The sequence below is a fragment of the Tetrao urogallus genome (genome assembly GCF_951394365.1).
Source record: "Tetrao urogallus genome assembly, chromosome: 6".
Classification (NCBI taxonomy): Eukaryota; Metazoa; Chordata; class Aves; order Galliformes; family Phasianidae; genus Tetrao; species Tetrao urogallus.
Genome location: NC_136819.1, coordinates 48,394,463 through 48,410,935, shown reverse-complemented (window position 1 = coordinate 48,410,935; position 16,473 = coordinate 48,394,463). Strand labels below are relative to the sequence as shown.

Genomic DNA, 16,473 nt, shown 5'->3' with positions numbered 1-16,473 from the left:
TTTGTATGGCAAAAGGGCAACTGTAGGTATCTGTTATCTTATCTGTAATTGAGGAGGTTTGGGTTTTCTTCTTGTAAAACACCCCCTACAAACCCATCTGTTGGCCAGGACACATTCAAGTTACCAGTGAATTTTACTTTTTCTTTCCCTCCAAGGTAGATGCATGTGGATGAAGAAAACGCCAAGATTACTTCAAATAGGTGCAGCATCCCCTAGGCAGAGAAAGCCTTCCTCAATACATACACTGCTTTAGAGGGTCGATTAGGAAGAGGAAGTGCTCTCTGTCCCTCAGCTTTCTTCTCCAGCACCCATCACCAGTCTGCCACCTCCTCCCTGCTGCACACCACACCAGCATCCTCCTCGTGGGAGCAATTATGCGTACCAACCTCAGCATGGGCACACTCCAGCAGTGTCTTCTCCTGCCCAGAGCACTGGACATCATCCAGAAGAATACGAAGCGAAGTCCCTTCCCCAAATTCTGCCTTCTTGCTGGCCCGCACCACATAGGGAAAGCCCAGCTGACGACACACCACAGCAGCGGCTGCTGAGCTCCAGCCATCATCGCACACCGTGCCCCACTCTCCATCAACATAGACCTCTACTCTGCCCCAGCTCCGTCCACGGCTGCCACCATCCAGCCGCACGGCCCCATTGCGGGGTTTCTTCTTCCTGCGCTGTCCCTTCCTTTCCCTTTTTCCAGGCTTGGGGCTTCGTGCTGTGGTGGGGACCAGCATCACGCTGCGGTTCACTGGGGCTTGGTCCACTCGGTCTAGAGCTGGTGTGTGGGACGTGGCAGGGTCTTGCCAGCCTCTTCTCGGGGCTTCAGTTGTGGTCTTTAATCGGGGACGTGGTGTTGGTGTCTTCACAATGAGTTCTGTTGGGAAAAAAAAAGAAAAAAACAAACCAGGAAATTATAGGTCTGTCATTCTGCAGACACTGCATTATCTTTAAGATAATGACACAAAAACAGTGCTGATTTTTGGCTGATTTAACTTTTCTCTTGGAATTTGTTTACTTGGTCCTGTTGAGAAGCAAAAAAGTTTCCGGTAAGCCCATATTTTCATCAACTAGAAATGTCTGCTGCTTTTAGTTAGCAGAGAGGACTGCACTGCTTAATGCCAATAAATAAGACTCTCGGGAAGGAAACATTACCCAATTTCCAAGCAGACTACTGGCAAAACTTTAGCATGGGTATTAAAGGGTCAGAGTTAGAGCTTCTCAGGTAAGAGTTCTTCGAGTCCCCTTCTCCCTTGTGGAAAGCATTTTAGAGCTGCACGCTCGCACACTTTTTCTGCTCTCTTCATTACTAATGACTGGATTGTTACCAGACTGAGAGCTCCGGCCTCCCCACTGTGCCAGATGCTTTATTCAGAGGAGCTGAAATCGCGAACATTCAAAATCAATTCTCTCTGGTAACTGGAATGTGCAAAAAGAACGGAGTTGCCAGGACAACACATAAAACAGGATTTGGGGTTGTTTTTTAATTCCTTATGAAAAAAAGAAAAAGAGCCTTGAACTCCAAATAGCTGAAAATTCTTTCCTGTCACAGTTTCCAGGCGTAACTGGACTTGCTTATTCACATACTCTATTTTTAGCTTAAAAATAAGTTTTAGCTTGTCAGAGGGAAGCAATTCGGAATTACTCAGAATAATAATCAACTGAGCTGTGACAGTGTCCATATATTTGCAAAGTATCACAACTTTTTTCTTCTCCTCCTTGTTTTATCCATTCTCATCAATAGTTCTGTAGTGGATTTGGGGGAAAAAATGTCCTAATAACCATTGCTCTCTAAAGACAAAACTACGCAGTGGTTCACTTTTTGAAAGAGCTTCCCAAACAATGCTATTATGAGGAAAATGGTAATTCTGGTGTGCAAAGTGTTCCCCCCTCCAGAAACTGAAGTTCTGAAGGCAAGAAGTAAACGTGAAAGTCTTAGCTGCACACACCTCAGACTCTACTCTACTACTGTCTGACCTGGCAAAGCACTCACAAATGCTGGAACTCATACAGTGGTATGTAGGACTGCACAAAAGCTAGTGGCCACTTGGGAGTGCTTTTCACCCCACTCTATCAAGTTGTTTTATGAGTTACTCTTCATCAGGCTGTTTCTTAAATACACTTCCAACAAAAGCATTCCTCAAGCTAAAGCTGGCCACATGCTTTAGTGATTCTGTCACGTTCACACAAACACCAACAAAACAACAAAATATTTACAGCTCTACCTCCTTGTTTTCATGCTCCTGAATCAAAATTTTCATGCTTGGTTTGCACCTAAATGTGAATGCAGGTGTTGAAACGCTCAGTGGAATCTCACCCACTGCTTCTGCGTTATGATGTGATGAAAACTACCTTCTAAATGAAACCACAAATTAGTTACATGTATAGTTTAAAAAAACTGAATTTTGGACTTGCATACAGAATAATGCATAAGAAGAAACAGAGACAAAGCTGGCTGAACATGAACAAAATTAATAATGCTTTGAAATGGTGTGCACAGCTTGCAAAAGAAAATGTTTCTGCGGAGGTGCTGAGTGCTCAGGCATGTCAACAGTTAATAATCAGCCTTACATCTTGTTCCGCCCTAAAGACTCAATCTTACAAGGTGCTGAGTGCCCTCATTCCTTCATGAAGAGAAAGCTGTGCGACTCGTCAATGATTCAAATGCAGCATATCATGATGTATGTAATAAAAAATTAAATAAGAGTATCCTGACATTAGAGTTCCTACAGTAACATCAACTTCACTACAAAGTTGTTAGAGAACTGTCTACAACACGTGTCAACAAAATACACTGGAAAAAGAAATGTGATATTGTTAAATGTAATTATGAGGATCAGATGGTGTACTTAGTTCTTTGCACTGAGTGTAAATAGCTCTTACTGCAACTTCATCTGCAGCTTCTACTGTTCCACTTTTAGCAGCACAGTACTTTATTCAGCATGAAGCAATCAAAAAGCCCTGGAGGGTTTGGATAAGCCAAAAGTTCACCTGAATGGCTGATCACACCAAGTCTTTTGTGAGCATTTGCTCATCATGTATTCTCTCTCTCCCGACTAACAATGCCTCAGACCTCATCTTGCTCAATGAGCTATTTCCCAACCCTTTAGCCATGATATCCTTCATCGCCTGAAGTGTTCCTCACTTCCTGAAGGCACTGCAAAAATCATTTGTCACTGAAAAGCACCACAGAACACGGGTTCTCAATACAGAAACAGTCATGGGGAAAGCTAGTTGTTAGTAATGAAACAGTTATTATGCAGTATGGAAAAGGCAAAAAGGTACAGAAATTGCAGAGATTTCACATGCCTGGGAGAGGGGAAATATTTCCTGCCTTATGCCTTATTTGAACGAACTCCTCAGATTCAAACCAGCTGGCAAGAATTAATCTCAAAGATACTCTGAAGCCTGCCGTTCTGGGTGGTCTCCATGCAAGAGGGAGAATGCAAGCTTTGAGTTTATATTTACTGCCAGCTAACACACACCCATAATAACCAGCAACAATGACACTTACTCTCCTTTGGCACAAATTTTACAAGCTTGCTTTTTACTTTTACTGGCAGAGGCTCAACTTGGCATTTTCCTGGTGGTGCTCTCCTGTGAAAAAAGGGACACGTACAGCGCACAATTAATTCCTTTCCAGAGGCATCATGAGCCTTTGCTTCCCATTGTTCTTTTGACAAATGTAATGCTCACTGGAAAAAAAAGTCTGCTTAAGTGATCCAAATAATCTCTTACAGTAGAAAACATAATTAAACTATCACATGTCTCCATTGATCAAAGTCCAAATATTCATAAGTCAGAGGAGTCCTCTGGCTGTGTTTTTGTTTGCTATTGCTGAATCCATTAAGGAAATAAAACATTGGCAGGTCCAAGCAATCCAGAAAGAGATTAATCAGACTGAAACTAAAAATCACAAAACTAGACAGGGTATGTTGAATATCTGACACAAAGGTCATACCAACGCAAGTTTTCTGGCTGTCTTCAGGGAAGCAAAATAACAGACTATTATTCATACACAAAGCCAAAACAAAAGACTTTCCCTTTTATCATGGTTGATACAAATGTGGAAAGAAGCCAGGTGGAGAATAAAGAGGTCTGCGATTTGTCACTGCCAATGACTTGTCACTTCAGAAATACCAAAAATGCATTAGTTTCAGACAGGAACTGTAAGCATCTCTGACAGACGCTATCTCTTAGAACAACACATTACTTCGACACAAATTTGTTTGTCTTGGAAGTACAGCTCACTTCTGAGAAGTTGCATCCAGTTTATAACCACTTTTTGCTATGAAAGCTGCTTCTTAATCGCAGCCTTCTTCAGAGGTTTTCAAACTCGTTCAAAAATGCACGATGCATGCATTTGGAGGATATTACTCCTTTGTAATTAGGCTTGTTTGCATTTGCATTTCTGTGGAAGGCAATGAGTTCCTCTCTCAGTTCAGGCATAGGGACATCATATTTCCTACTTTAATTATTTTCCCTGTGAACTCATTCATATTGCTACATTCTACAGACTGTATCAACTTGTTTTTAAACTTGTGATTTGCCTTTTGACTTCTGCTTTTTCATTTTTGCAAAGGTTGCGTAATACAAGCCTCTTTCTATGCAGTTTACAGGAACTATTCCACAGCATTAGCTAATGGAAAATGCTCCTGACAGAGGAGGAGACAGAGGAATACAGGCAACAGCACTGAGGTCTGTTTAAGCTTGAGGTCTCTTTCCAACATAAAAATAGAAAATTAGTTTGGTTCAGGAGAATACTCAAATAGCTAAAGCTGTATATCAAACTTATTTGAAAAATAAAAGTGAAGGAATGGGTTGCCAAGGAGGCTGTGGATACCCCATCCCTGGAGGCATTCAAGGCCAGGCTGGATGTGGCTCTGGGCAGCCTGGTCTGGTGGTTGGCGACCCTGCACATAGCAGGGGGGGTTGAAACTCAATGATCATTGAGGTCCTTTTCAACGCAGGACATTCTATGATTCTGTGATTCTTACAAAGTCTCTTTCCACATATCTAGCTAAAAATATTTCAGTTTATTTAGCTTACCCAATAATAGTACTGTTTAAAAAACAGGAAATTGGAAAAAACAGTGTAAGTCTCCCCACAAAACACAGCTATTCCCTGCCTTACTCAGTCTCATATACAAGAGCATGGGATCCACAAGAGATGATGACAGTTTGATTCCTTGTCCAAGCCATTTTCCCTCTTAAAATACACAACAAAGAATGCGCTTTTTTGACATGCTTTGTTTTGTTGTCTTTCTGCTCTGTCCAAGCACACACTGCAGGATCACCCCTGGCCACACGGGGCACCTGGACACACAGCACCAAGCTCAGGCTTTGCAGCAAGCGCATCCCCTACCTGGAGGTGTCCACCACTTTGTACACCACTCCGTGTGGGGCTGTGGCACTTGGTACACCAGTAGACATGAAGTAAAGTTCTCCTAGGAAAAAAAAAACCACACACAGCCATGAAATCTCCCCATGGAGTCCATTGGCACTCGCAAGTTAGAGAGCATCAGGGAACGATGAGACTTGACAGAGAGAGGTCTGGCTGCTGGAACAAACAGTGCAACAGAGTTGAAATGAGTGTTCGTCTGTATTCCAGTGGCAAAAAATAAATTCAGTGAGAAAAAAGTTTTACATTTCATCATTAAAAGTTATTTTGACTGATTTCTACTGCATGTTTAGCTGTCCAGGCCTTAGTTGTCACCTCGGTCAAATCTGCATCCTTTAACTCCACTAGTGCAAAACAGTCAAACTCTCAATTCCTTCTGTTGAAATGAAAGGGCATTAAGACTGTTCACACTGCCTCAGTCCTTTGGGGTGAATTACACAAGACCAAAATTCTGCTTTTGCTTTCTCACAAAGTGAGGCGTACCTCACACGAAAGGCATTTGGATTTGTGACAGCTCTGTCAAGCTGCATGGGTAGAGCTCGACCTTCAACCAAACAATTTCCATCACCATTTACTTGATGTGTTTTCTCTTAACTGCATTTCCATCCCCCTATTCCTGCTGTGCAGGAGGGGCCAGGACAAGCAGCCCTCACAGGCATTCTCCCTCCACATCCCATATTTCTTTCCTGGGAATTACCAGGCAGAAATATGTCTGTGCAATCCATAAAGCATGCAGGCTGTCACACATGCATCCCACAGACAACACAGTGCCTAGAGTGCCCCCAGCATGCCAGGGGATGGGGCTGCTGGTTTTTGAGAATGCAATGAGCTAAAAATAGGTGCCCCCACCACATCAACGCATCCACTGCTCCAGCTGGATTAATATTCATCAGAGCAGCAGCCCCCAGAATAACTGCTTCCATGAAGAAAAGCTTGCTAAGATTGTGTGGTAAACCTGTAAAACATGACTGCCTGCATGCCGAAGAGGTACAGGAGAAAAAAGTTCACTCTAGAGAAAGAAAACTCACTCAACTGCTATTACCAATTTCCATTATAACAAGACAAGAAAAAGGCAAAGGGCTGCCTCTCAGAACAGACTCCTGCCTGAGTTTCCAGCTGCCTTTATCATACTTTCTTAAGCCATGTAATTCTTATTTAAGGTGATGTATCTTTCTCATCACAGCACTGCAGATCAGCTGCACATTCTATGAATGTTAGACATAAAAGAAAACGGATTTTAACTCCCAAATCATAAAACTCCAAATTCAAAACTTTTGAGCTAATCCTCAATTTGGATGGTTCTTACTGCCGTGATAAAACAGAAAAGCACAAGTGATATAAGTGAAATGATTACCTGCTTCATCTTCAGCAAAAGAGATTACGTATTGGTAATAGTTATTGATGAGCCCGGGGAACATGCAGGTTTGTCCTGTCCCCATACATATTTCACTGTACTGCCACTCTCCAGTAGTATGATCCTCCTTCAAAGACATCAGGCGTCTGTGAAGCAAAAGGAAAATCAAAACCCTAAAATTTGCACCAAACAATCAAGAAAATTATTTATGAACATTCTCTAGGAAACGTGAGGGGATATTTAATGCTTCCTGCCCATGTCAGCAGAAGTATGAACTGCAGCTCGTCCAAGTAATAAAGAATTGCTGAGGTCAAAACACTTGTATTAATCACGCATGCATCCCTGGTCTTTCAGGGGTAAGACAAGCACTTGGAGAAAGGACAGGCAAGAATTTAAGGGATTTTACTGGACTTTAAAAAATATATATCTTTGGCTACACCAAAGATTTGTGCAAATTTAGAGATTTTTTTTTAGGATGCATTAGCACGCTTTTGTACATGACTTTTAGTATTTTAAATGAGTACCATATCATTGCTCCGATATTTGTACTGACACAATGTGAACCAGTGACATCAACAGTTGCTGGCATGAAGTCACGTTTCTACACAGCAGCATGGAGTAGAAGCTGTACAAAATATGCCACGTGAGCCATCTGCCACAAGCAGCACACAGCAGCAGATAGCAGCCAGTAGCAGATAGGCATAGCATTACTGAAGGATTTTGGCTAGGGGTATAGCTCAGTAAGCATCTGAATGTCCACTTACCCACTCATAAAATCACCAAATATGTATAAGCCATTCAGGTTTGGAAACTCACAGCCTCGATAGACATAGCCTCCTGTAACAGATTTCCCCATTTTGTGTGGATATGCATAGATTGGAAGCACATCATCTGTAAAGAGAATAGGTGCATGGCTTACCTTGTGTTTCAGATGATGTAGATTAGTTGTTTCTGCATGACACAATCAGGTTTCCCTTGAGTACCTTCTAACCAAAGGAAGTGCTGATGAAGCCAAATCTGTGTTGATTCTCACTTCTTCAGAACCATATTTGATACCCCCATCTAACTGGCTGTGCTAACCAGGACAAGCCAGCTCAGGGCTGGTATCACACTACCAATATAAGAGAAATTCCTGATAAACTTGAATGCCCTCCATCCTCCAGACACCTGACCATTCATCCGAGACAAGACTCTCCTTCCACAACCAGGCTCCGTTAGTGCTGCTTCTTGCCAATTTCTCAACAGCTTCCCTATGAATTTGCAGGCTGCTTTCAGAGATACTCATCTATGCAGAAGCTGCTTGCCTAGTGCAGTTGTGTTTCACTGGTGAAAGGCAAAAAAAAGAGACAGGTGACTCCAGACTGCAGGCACTGATGAAAAGATATGTCAGATGTCAGCATGAATAGCATGTGCTTTTACGAAATGGGGGAACTTAACCTGAAGGGACCATCAAATATTTATGGTATAGCACTGTCAAGATGTAGTGCTGGCAGATTCACTGTAAAATGTAAGGTAAAACACAAGTCAGGGACAAAACAGAGGCAGATGACTTGATTTTGAAGTCAGACACTTCTTTGTTCTCCTTTTTCCCTTTTGAAACTCATGGTCCATCCTTGCACCCCTCTTCTTCCTCATAGCCTTCCTCTCTTTCTGTATCAGCAAACCTGGCAGCTGCACAGCAGCAGTATTTCATATGAGGCAGGTGCTTCCTAAGCTTACTGTTCTTACCACTGTACAGGGGCTGTGACATTTCACTGTGCTAACAAAAGGGTCTCTAAAAGCAACACAAATTTTCTGAGTCCCTGGAGACCTCAGTAAGTGCTCACCAAGAACACTTGCAGAGGTGTTGTCACACAGACAGCACTAAAGGGGCTCTCTGACAACTGCTTCAGCTAAGGAAGTGCAAAAACCCTGCTCCAAGCTTTCAGAAGTTTTATAAAGAAACACTTATGTGCTCTCACTATACTTGTAGCTATGCTAATAAACAGGAGGTTTAACACATAAAAGGGAAAAAACTAGAATCTCAGACAGTGCAAGTCAGTGCCAGCACCTGGATCTGTGTGGAGACTTCAGCACAAGATGTGTTCCAGATCAGACCTTGCAACATAATGCACTGGCTTCACACACACACACACACACACACACACACACACACACACACACACACACACACACCAGGGTTTAGTCAGCCAGCAAATACCTTAATTCAAGTTTGAAAGGTAAAAAGAAATTATGGTTTTGATTTTTGGCACGGCTAGAAGAAATACAAACAAAATGTACATTCAATTACCTGCAAAGCAGCATGCATACTGGATGGTCAACTTACAGAATTTGTTATTTTGTGGGGGATTTTTTGTTTGTTTGTTTGTTCGTTTTTAAAGAAGGACATTAGTAGTGAAATTATTTTTGCTTCTGCGGGAAAGCTTATTTGATGTGGAAAAGATTAAATTCTCCCCCCAAATCAAGGAATCTCTAGAATATTTGACTAACTATACTGCCAAGAAAAGCAACAGCTAGGACATTTCATTTGTCTCCTAATTCAAAAAATGATGACCTCTGGACTTCCAGGATTTATCCCCAAGTCAGTTCCATCCTAGACTGAGACCACATAGCCTTTCATAGTGCTTTCAGTCAAGCAGCCAGGCTTTGAAGGCAGGAATTAAAAATGACAGTGCTGAATACTGCACAGTGTGAGAGGCACGTAATTTCAAGAGAGCATATATTTACCCAGTGAAGAATTGACGCAAAGCTTTTTATCATAACAGCTGAATCCCTCCCTCGCCCTCCAGCCGTAGTTTTTCCCCTTCTCTACAATGTCGATCTCTTCATATTTGTTCTGTCCTACATCCCCACAGAAGAGACGCCCCTTCCCTTCCTTCGTATCAGGCTCTCCCCTATCGAATGAGCAGCGCCACATATTCCTCACTCCGTAGGCATAGACCTCAGGTCGAGCCTGTGGGTCACCAACGAAGGGGTTGTCCGGGGGGATCCTGTACACAGGCCCCCGGTCATTGTTGTTCACGTCGATCCGCAGCACTTTGCCCAGCAGTGCTGATCTGTATTGGGAGAAGAAAGGAAAAGGGAAATAAAATTAGATCGCAGTTCAACAGACATTCTCATTTAGATACATACATATATTTATGTATGTATATTTGTATATATATTTTTTAAAGAGAACACAAGACTTTCCATGGGAGGTGTGCACAAACATCAGTGCAGCATCAGAGAAAAAGTAAACTCTGGACAGAAAACAGCCCAAATTTTGCCTCCCCCAATTGCTTGCCTTAATCTAAGGGCAGCAGAAGGGACAGGTGATACAAAGTTTTAGGGGCTCATACTTGTTCTGGGCGTTTCCAAAGGTCCCAAAAGGATCTCCAGCCATGCCTCCATCTCCAGTAAATATATAGAGATAACCATCATCGCCAAAGAGCAGCTCTCCTCCATTATGGTTGGAAGCTGGTTCTTCTATTTCCAGAATTATCCTAATTGAAAACAGGAATAATGCATTACCTATTGCACAAGTTGTAAGAAAAAGGCAGAGTAATACCCACCCGGTGTTGTTCTTGAGACACAGAAATGGCTGCAGGTCAGCTTTGGTGCATATTCTTCCATACTGAATTTTGCTTAAGCTTAACTTTTCTACCATCATATTATTCAGACATATTTTCCAGATTACAAAAACACCAAATTGTGTAATAAGGAAAATCTGAGAAATTACGTGGCAGAAGATATTTGTAATTATACTTGTCCTCTGATTCTTCCTTCCTCCTTGTGGGTTTTTTGTTTTTTTTTTTTTTTTTCCTTTAGAAAAAGGTATCTCAGCTCACATCAGACCGCAAACCATGAGGGAAAGGACTCCATCTCTGCATCTGTACAGCACTTGGCACAATCCTGACAGGCGCTTTCAAGGCGACCTAAGACTTTTGGAACATTACGTAATAGCTAAATGCTTAAAAAGAAAAGGATCCTTAAAGGGGAATTACATACACAGGGCATCAGGAACTTCAAGAACTGTAAAAGCAGTACCACCATCCGATTAGCATCCCAACAAAGCAAAGGTTATTCAAGTCAGTACCCTTAACTTCATTTCAAAGCCTGAGCAGCTCTTACTTTTATCTTTTCAGTTTTGTTTTTTTTTTGGTTTTTGGTTGGCGTTTTTTTTTTGCTGTTTTTTGTTTGTTTGTTTTTAATGCAGCTGGCCTCTCTTTCTTAATAAGAAAAGGCCAAAGTGTATGAAAATATAACTTTAAAGAAAGGTAAAGCCAGGAACACAAGCACGAGATTCCCAGGTGTAACAAACAAAGCTTACTTTACTTCGGTTTCCAGGGATTTCTCTCAACTACCCAAGAAACCTCTCAGGATGAAGTCTGGGAGAGACGTGCCTGCACAAGCACAACAGGACCACAGGTTTGTCTTATTAAGCTTTCATTATACTAACCAATGGCTACATGAGCACAGAAAGAGTTACAAGTACAGAGCTTGATGATTTTTTAACAAAACAGCTGAGAGGCCTTGACATCTGCAGGCTTAAACTACTGAACCAGTCAACAAAGCCCATAATACAATGTAATAAAGTAAAAATCTCAAAATTAACTCTATTCAAGGTCTTCTTCAAACAGGGGATCAGTCACATGGTTCTGCAGCAGGTTATAAATCCATTAACTGCCTTCACAAACAAACCTTTAATTATCTGTGTGTATTAACGTGGATCAGCTGCAGGGTCAGACTCAAATTAATTGTCCTATCAAAATACTCAGTAACAGCATAGTTATTTACACTTTATTTAATTTGATGCTCAATTTGTAATATCATATGGTCAAGTTCTCATTCAGATTAAAAAAAAAATAATCATGGGATCAAATTCATTTTGGTGCAATATCATCAGGTTTGTTTCTAGTAATTTTGGGAACCTTTAGCTTTGAAATGAATTTCACTCATTCATTGCAGAAGTCTATCACAAAGGAAAATCAATAAACCAAAACATTAACTGTAATGTTCATTCAGAGTTCAGTTAAAACTTCTGACATACTGTAATTAAGAATCATGAATATTCTGTTCTAAGTACTTGTAGTTTACCCACAGAGTACACGTATATTCACTGTCTCAATATGCTAGGACTGAAATTTGGCTACCTTCATAGGATCATAAAGCGGTTTGGGTTGGAAGGGATCTTTCAAGATCATCTAGATCCAACCTCTCTGCTGTAGGCAGGAATACCTCCCACTAGACCAGGTTGCTCAAAGCCCCATCACCTTGCCAACACACTGGAATACAAGAACAATATTGAGCTAAATAAGCTTTGTTTGTTAGTAAGCCTTAAAAACACACAAGCTGTCTTCTGAGATCTTAAAGACATTAAAGGTGCGTACAATACCTTTCAGAACCATGGTCCACAGTATTCATGTCACCAGAAGAAATTCTGAACTCACTGATTCGGATTCTCTCTTCATAACGAACTTCAACTGAATAGTAGACATACACTTTACCAGTAAATTTGAATTTAGGATGGAAGACAATACCTAGAAAACCTCTCTCGTCTCCTTCCCAAGGTGAGGTAAGCACGGCTTCACTGATATTTAGAAAAGGTTTTTCAAGCCTGGACCGGTCAGGGAGGTAGGCCCACACCAGGCCAACCTGCTCGGCGATGAAGAAGCGGTGGGTGCCATCGTTGGCGTGCACCATTGCAACGGGATTGCGCAGCCCGTTGGCCACCTCCGCGAGGCAGAGCTGGAGGCAGCCCTCTGCATCAGCGGTCACCAACCCCAGGTTTTGGTTGAGGTTCTCATTAGCCAGCAGGTGTGGGAAGCAGTAATCCGTGTCCTCCAGGGACAGGTAGCGGCAGAATTTTGCCATGTTGTTCTCCAGTGCAATTAACTCCTGGTCTGTAGAGAGATAGCGAAAAATGGACCGGCATTTTTGCCATACTTGCTGACAATAGTCCTGGCAAAGTCCTGGTATGGTCCGCACAGGGGTGGAGGGATCCTCAGCATCGTACAAGTGAGCTGCATATGGAGAGCATTCCTAGAAAGAGACAGAAAACGCCTCAAGCCATTTGTGGATCAGATTTAAAACAGCTGAGCAGCAACACTAATCGGAGAAATTTCACCTTAATTACAACAGATGTTATGGTTTATTCTGAAAATATATTAACAGAGGAAAAGATCTCAGAAAGTGGGTTTAGCTTAGCATTCACAAAAATGACCTTCAGTGTTTCTGGTGAAAGCTGGCTCCTACAAGCTTCTCATGTACGTACGCATTTACCCCAACCATAACACTAACTCAAGAAAATCAATGATGACACACATCTTGCTGTATCGCCTTAGCAGGCTGGACTGGAAAAAAAGCATTTCTATACTGGATGCTCGGACCATGAGATACAGAGCAGGTTCACCACAGCACACCAGTGACACAAGGAGTTAGCTGGGAAAATTCAAGCCATAGCAAGGCTTGGCTTGGAAAGGACCTTACAGATCATCTCGTTCCTGCATCTGCACACAGGATCTCTGAGCATAGACATTTGATGTATCTGGCTCAAAGAGGTCAAAATGCATCCCACTCTGACTACACTGGTCACTAAGCTCAGGTAATGGGATTTCAGACAGAGATCACAAGACGGCCATAATCCAGGCAAACCCCTAAATCCCAAGAAGAGCTGCAGGACAGCCCTAATTTAGGGAAAGTGAATCCTTGGAGGTCTAAGGACTGACTCAAATCTACACAGTCTGTATTTTCCACTACAAGAACTCCTCCAGAGAAATGCATTTTCTTTCTTCGTCACTGCAACCCAGTAAAATGGTCTGTAAATCACAGACTGACCAAAGTGACTCAGTTTTGATTTGTAAGTTTTTCCATGTATTAAACACATAATATTTTCCAGTTTCAGTGCATCTTCCCAATAGGCATCTCAAAAGTGCTCTCCAAATAACTTAACATGACTTAGTGAATGCTCAGCTATTTTTATAGGGTAAATAAATAACTGAGGCAAGAAAGGCAAGAAGAGAAACTATCCTTCCTGAATACATTCTGCATTGTTTAATTCCTGGGTGGCATTGCTTCCAAGTAAAATCAACTTAGTTAAAAAAAATCAACCTATAAGCAGTTAAACTCTAATGCAGATTACGGTGCTATTCAATAGCTGAAAAGGCATAAGATCCAGAATACTGATGTATTTAAATTAGCTGATAAGTGCACACAATATTTTTTATTTTATTTTCTATTACATGCCACAATTAATGGAAAGACCGTACAACAGATCATTAGCTTTCCCCTCATAATGCGAAGCTATTCAATGCAAAATGAAGGTTTTTATGCCTTCAAATGAGAAGCAATTAACGCGGTAAAAAGGAGACTGCACATGACTTAGAAATTACAGGCAGATGTGATAACAGCACTCAGCTCTGTTACATGAACACAGAGGTGTGCCAGGGACAGGAAACAGCTGCAGCGTTTGCTGGTGTTGTTGTCATGATGAAAACTTAGCCTAAGAAAACCAATTTAAGCAAGAGAATTAGGACAAGGCCTGTATCAGAAGTGTGCTGAATAATTCACAGAAAACCATTTATTAATTCAGGTAGAGGCTATAAGTTTCATGTATGGTGAATAAATGAAAGCAGTGCTCTGGAACAATCGCAGTGCCTGAACTCCCATGTTGTGCTTGTGCGGCCATTTGTAGCCGTGTCTCAGGCCGGTGGTGCACTGGGCTCATTAGAACATTTCAGTGAATCATTTTTTCCATGTTGAGAGACTTCACCACTTCTGAACAAATTTTCAACAGCCAGGTTTCTGATGTACGCAGGAGACAGAAAGAGCACTTAGTGGGCACTGCTAACTACTAGTCTCCAACCTGCAAATGGTCTGTTGGATGCTGCCTGTCTCAGGAACATATTCAAAGGTTTTTGCTTTCAGTACAATTTGGGATGAAATGAAAGTCAAATCTGTAGAAGCTGTTATAGGAAAGGGCCGCCTTTCTCTTCACAGTTTTAACAACATAAATATTCCCCAGAAAATGCTACAAGAAGGATTTCTGGTCAGCCACTCTGATCCCATCTGAACATGGCAGACTGGGCTCCGCTGCCTGAATTAATTTCAGATTTACATTGACACAGCACACAGAGCTGCTACTATTCTGTCCCGGGGGCATTTTCATACACACGAGGCCACGGCCAATGATAAGGCTGGACACTTTGCTCTGTACAATGTGTGATCATCCCGTTACCATATCCAGCTCCAGAACAGCCGCCCCAGTGAGAATCTCCCAGCCAGAGGTTTCTTGGCCTCATTGTCAGGCATCACATCAGGACTGCTGACACCTGGACGGCGCACATCAGGGTGCTGTGACCCTGCACAGAGAGACACCTGACGCTGTGGGGAACAAGGAGCGTGTTTTGTACCTGGGGGTTTTCCAGGTACAGACCCCTGGAAGATGTAACTGTCCACACCCCCACCTACCAGAGCGCCACTGCTGCTATGTTAGATCAGATCCAGAGGCCGAGAAGCCCAGAGCAACCTGGCGAGGGGCAGCTGCTGCTGACGGATCCAGGGTGCGCACGTGGGCTGACAGCCCCATTCCCAGCACGGTGTGCAGCGCTGCCCCGGGTTACGCGGCGCCGTGCCAATGCCGGTGCGCCCGCGGCCGCGCCGACACCCCGAGCACCCTGCGTGGACCGGCGCAGCCACGCCTGAAGCGCCCAGACGAGGGCTGATGCCGCGGAGCCGAAGCCCCCTCACCTGGCAGAGCAAGTCCTGCAGGTGCCCGGCGCAGGCAGAGTACGTGGGCCCGTCCAGGTGTGCGCTGAGGCGATAGAAGCGCTGGAGCAGCGCCCGGTCGCGCCTCGAGTCGCAGCAGCCGAAGGCGCCGTAGCGCCGGCAGAAGGCGAGGGCCCGCGGCGGCCGGAACGGCGGCTTGAAGTCCAGGCACTGCGGATGCGGCCGGCCCGCGTCCGGGCCCAGCGCCGCCGCCAGCAGCAGCGCCAGCGCCGCCCCGCGCAGCGCCCGCATCCCGGCGCCGCAGCCGTCGGCGGGGCAGCGTCGAGCCTCGGCCTCCCCCCGCCGGCCCGCCCGCCCCGAGCGCCGCCCGGCCGAGGGGAGCGGGGGCTGCGGAAAGCGGTTCCGTGCGGAGCTTCACCGCCTGCGCATCGTCTTACGCTGCGGGGACGGCTCGGGGAACGAGACTCGGTTTGGTTCCAAGCCGACCGCAACCTGCCGGCCGCTCGGCTGTGTAACCGGTGTAGTACGTACAGCCGGAACGCAGTGCTGGAAGCAGTCCTCGGGCTTCTGATGCGTTCCTGCCGGGCTCCGGTCTGCGCGGGCTGTTCTGTACGACCCAAACACCCCACATAACTGCGCTTAGCGTTTATACCTCTGGCAGACGTTTAAAAACCAATTCGGTGTGGCTGCTGCTGCTGCCTCATTCTCTGTCGCCGTGAGGTGAGATGGGGAGTTCCAGCCCGCAGCCCGCAACGCCCTGCGCGGCCCCGCTGCCCTACCTGCCGGCTGCACGCTCCCTACCAAAGTTCCTGATAACACTTTCCTTATCTTCAAGTGTTTTGTGGCATAAAACTGTGAAATGCTTGCTCTAAGTGCTGGGATGTTCTTGCATCTCGTGCATCATGTTTCATACTACGAAACAACAAAACCAAATCGCACTCGGAGTTCTTTCTTTTGCTGCTCAGCGCAGCTAGACACAGTGCACAATGCAGACTGCCCATAAGAGACCAAGAATG

The 16,473-nt window shown here is 43.9% G+C and overlaps 1 protein-coding gene across 1 annotated transcript; it reads right to left on the bottom strand.

The window, feature by feature from the left end:
* Positions 1-311: 311 nt before the first annotated feature.
* On the bottom strand, positions 312-15,751 carry HHIPL1 (HHIP like 1; the record flags this gene model as incomplete). Its single annotated transcript, XM_079536657.1, has 9 exons — positions 15,479-15,751; positions 12,126-12,772; positions 10,090-10,233; positions 9,479-9,807; positions 7,516-7,642; positions 6,752-6,897; positions 5,362-5,443; positions 3,512-3,594; positions 312-874 (listed from the first exon to the last, which is right to left on the bottom strand). The coding sequence occupies exons 1-9, from the start codon at positions 15,746-15,748 to the stop codon at positions 312-314; spliced, it is 2,391 nt and encodes a 796-aa protein (XP_079392783.1). The 5' UTR covers positions 15,749-15,751.
* Between the last annotated feature and the right edge of the window lie 722 nt (positions 15,752-16,473).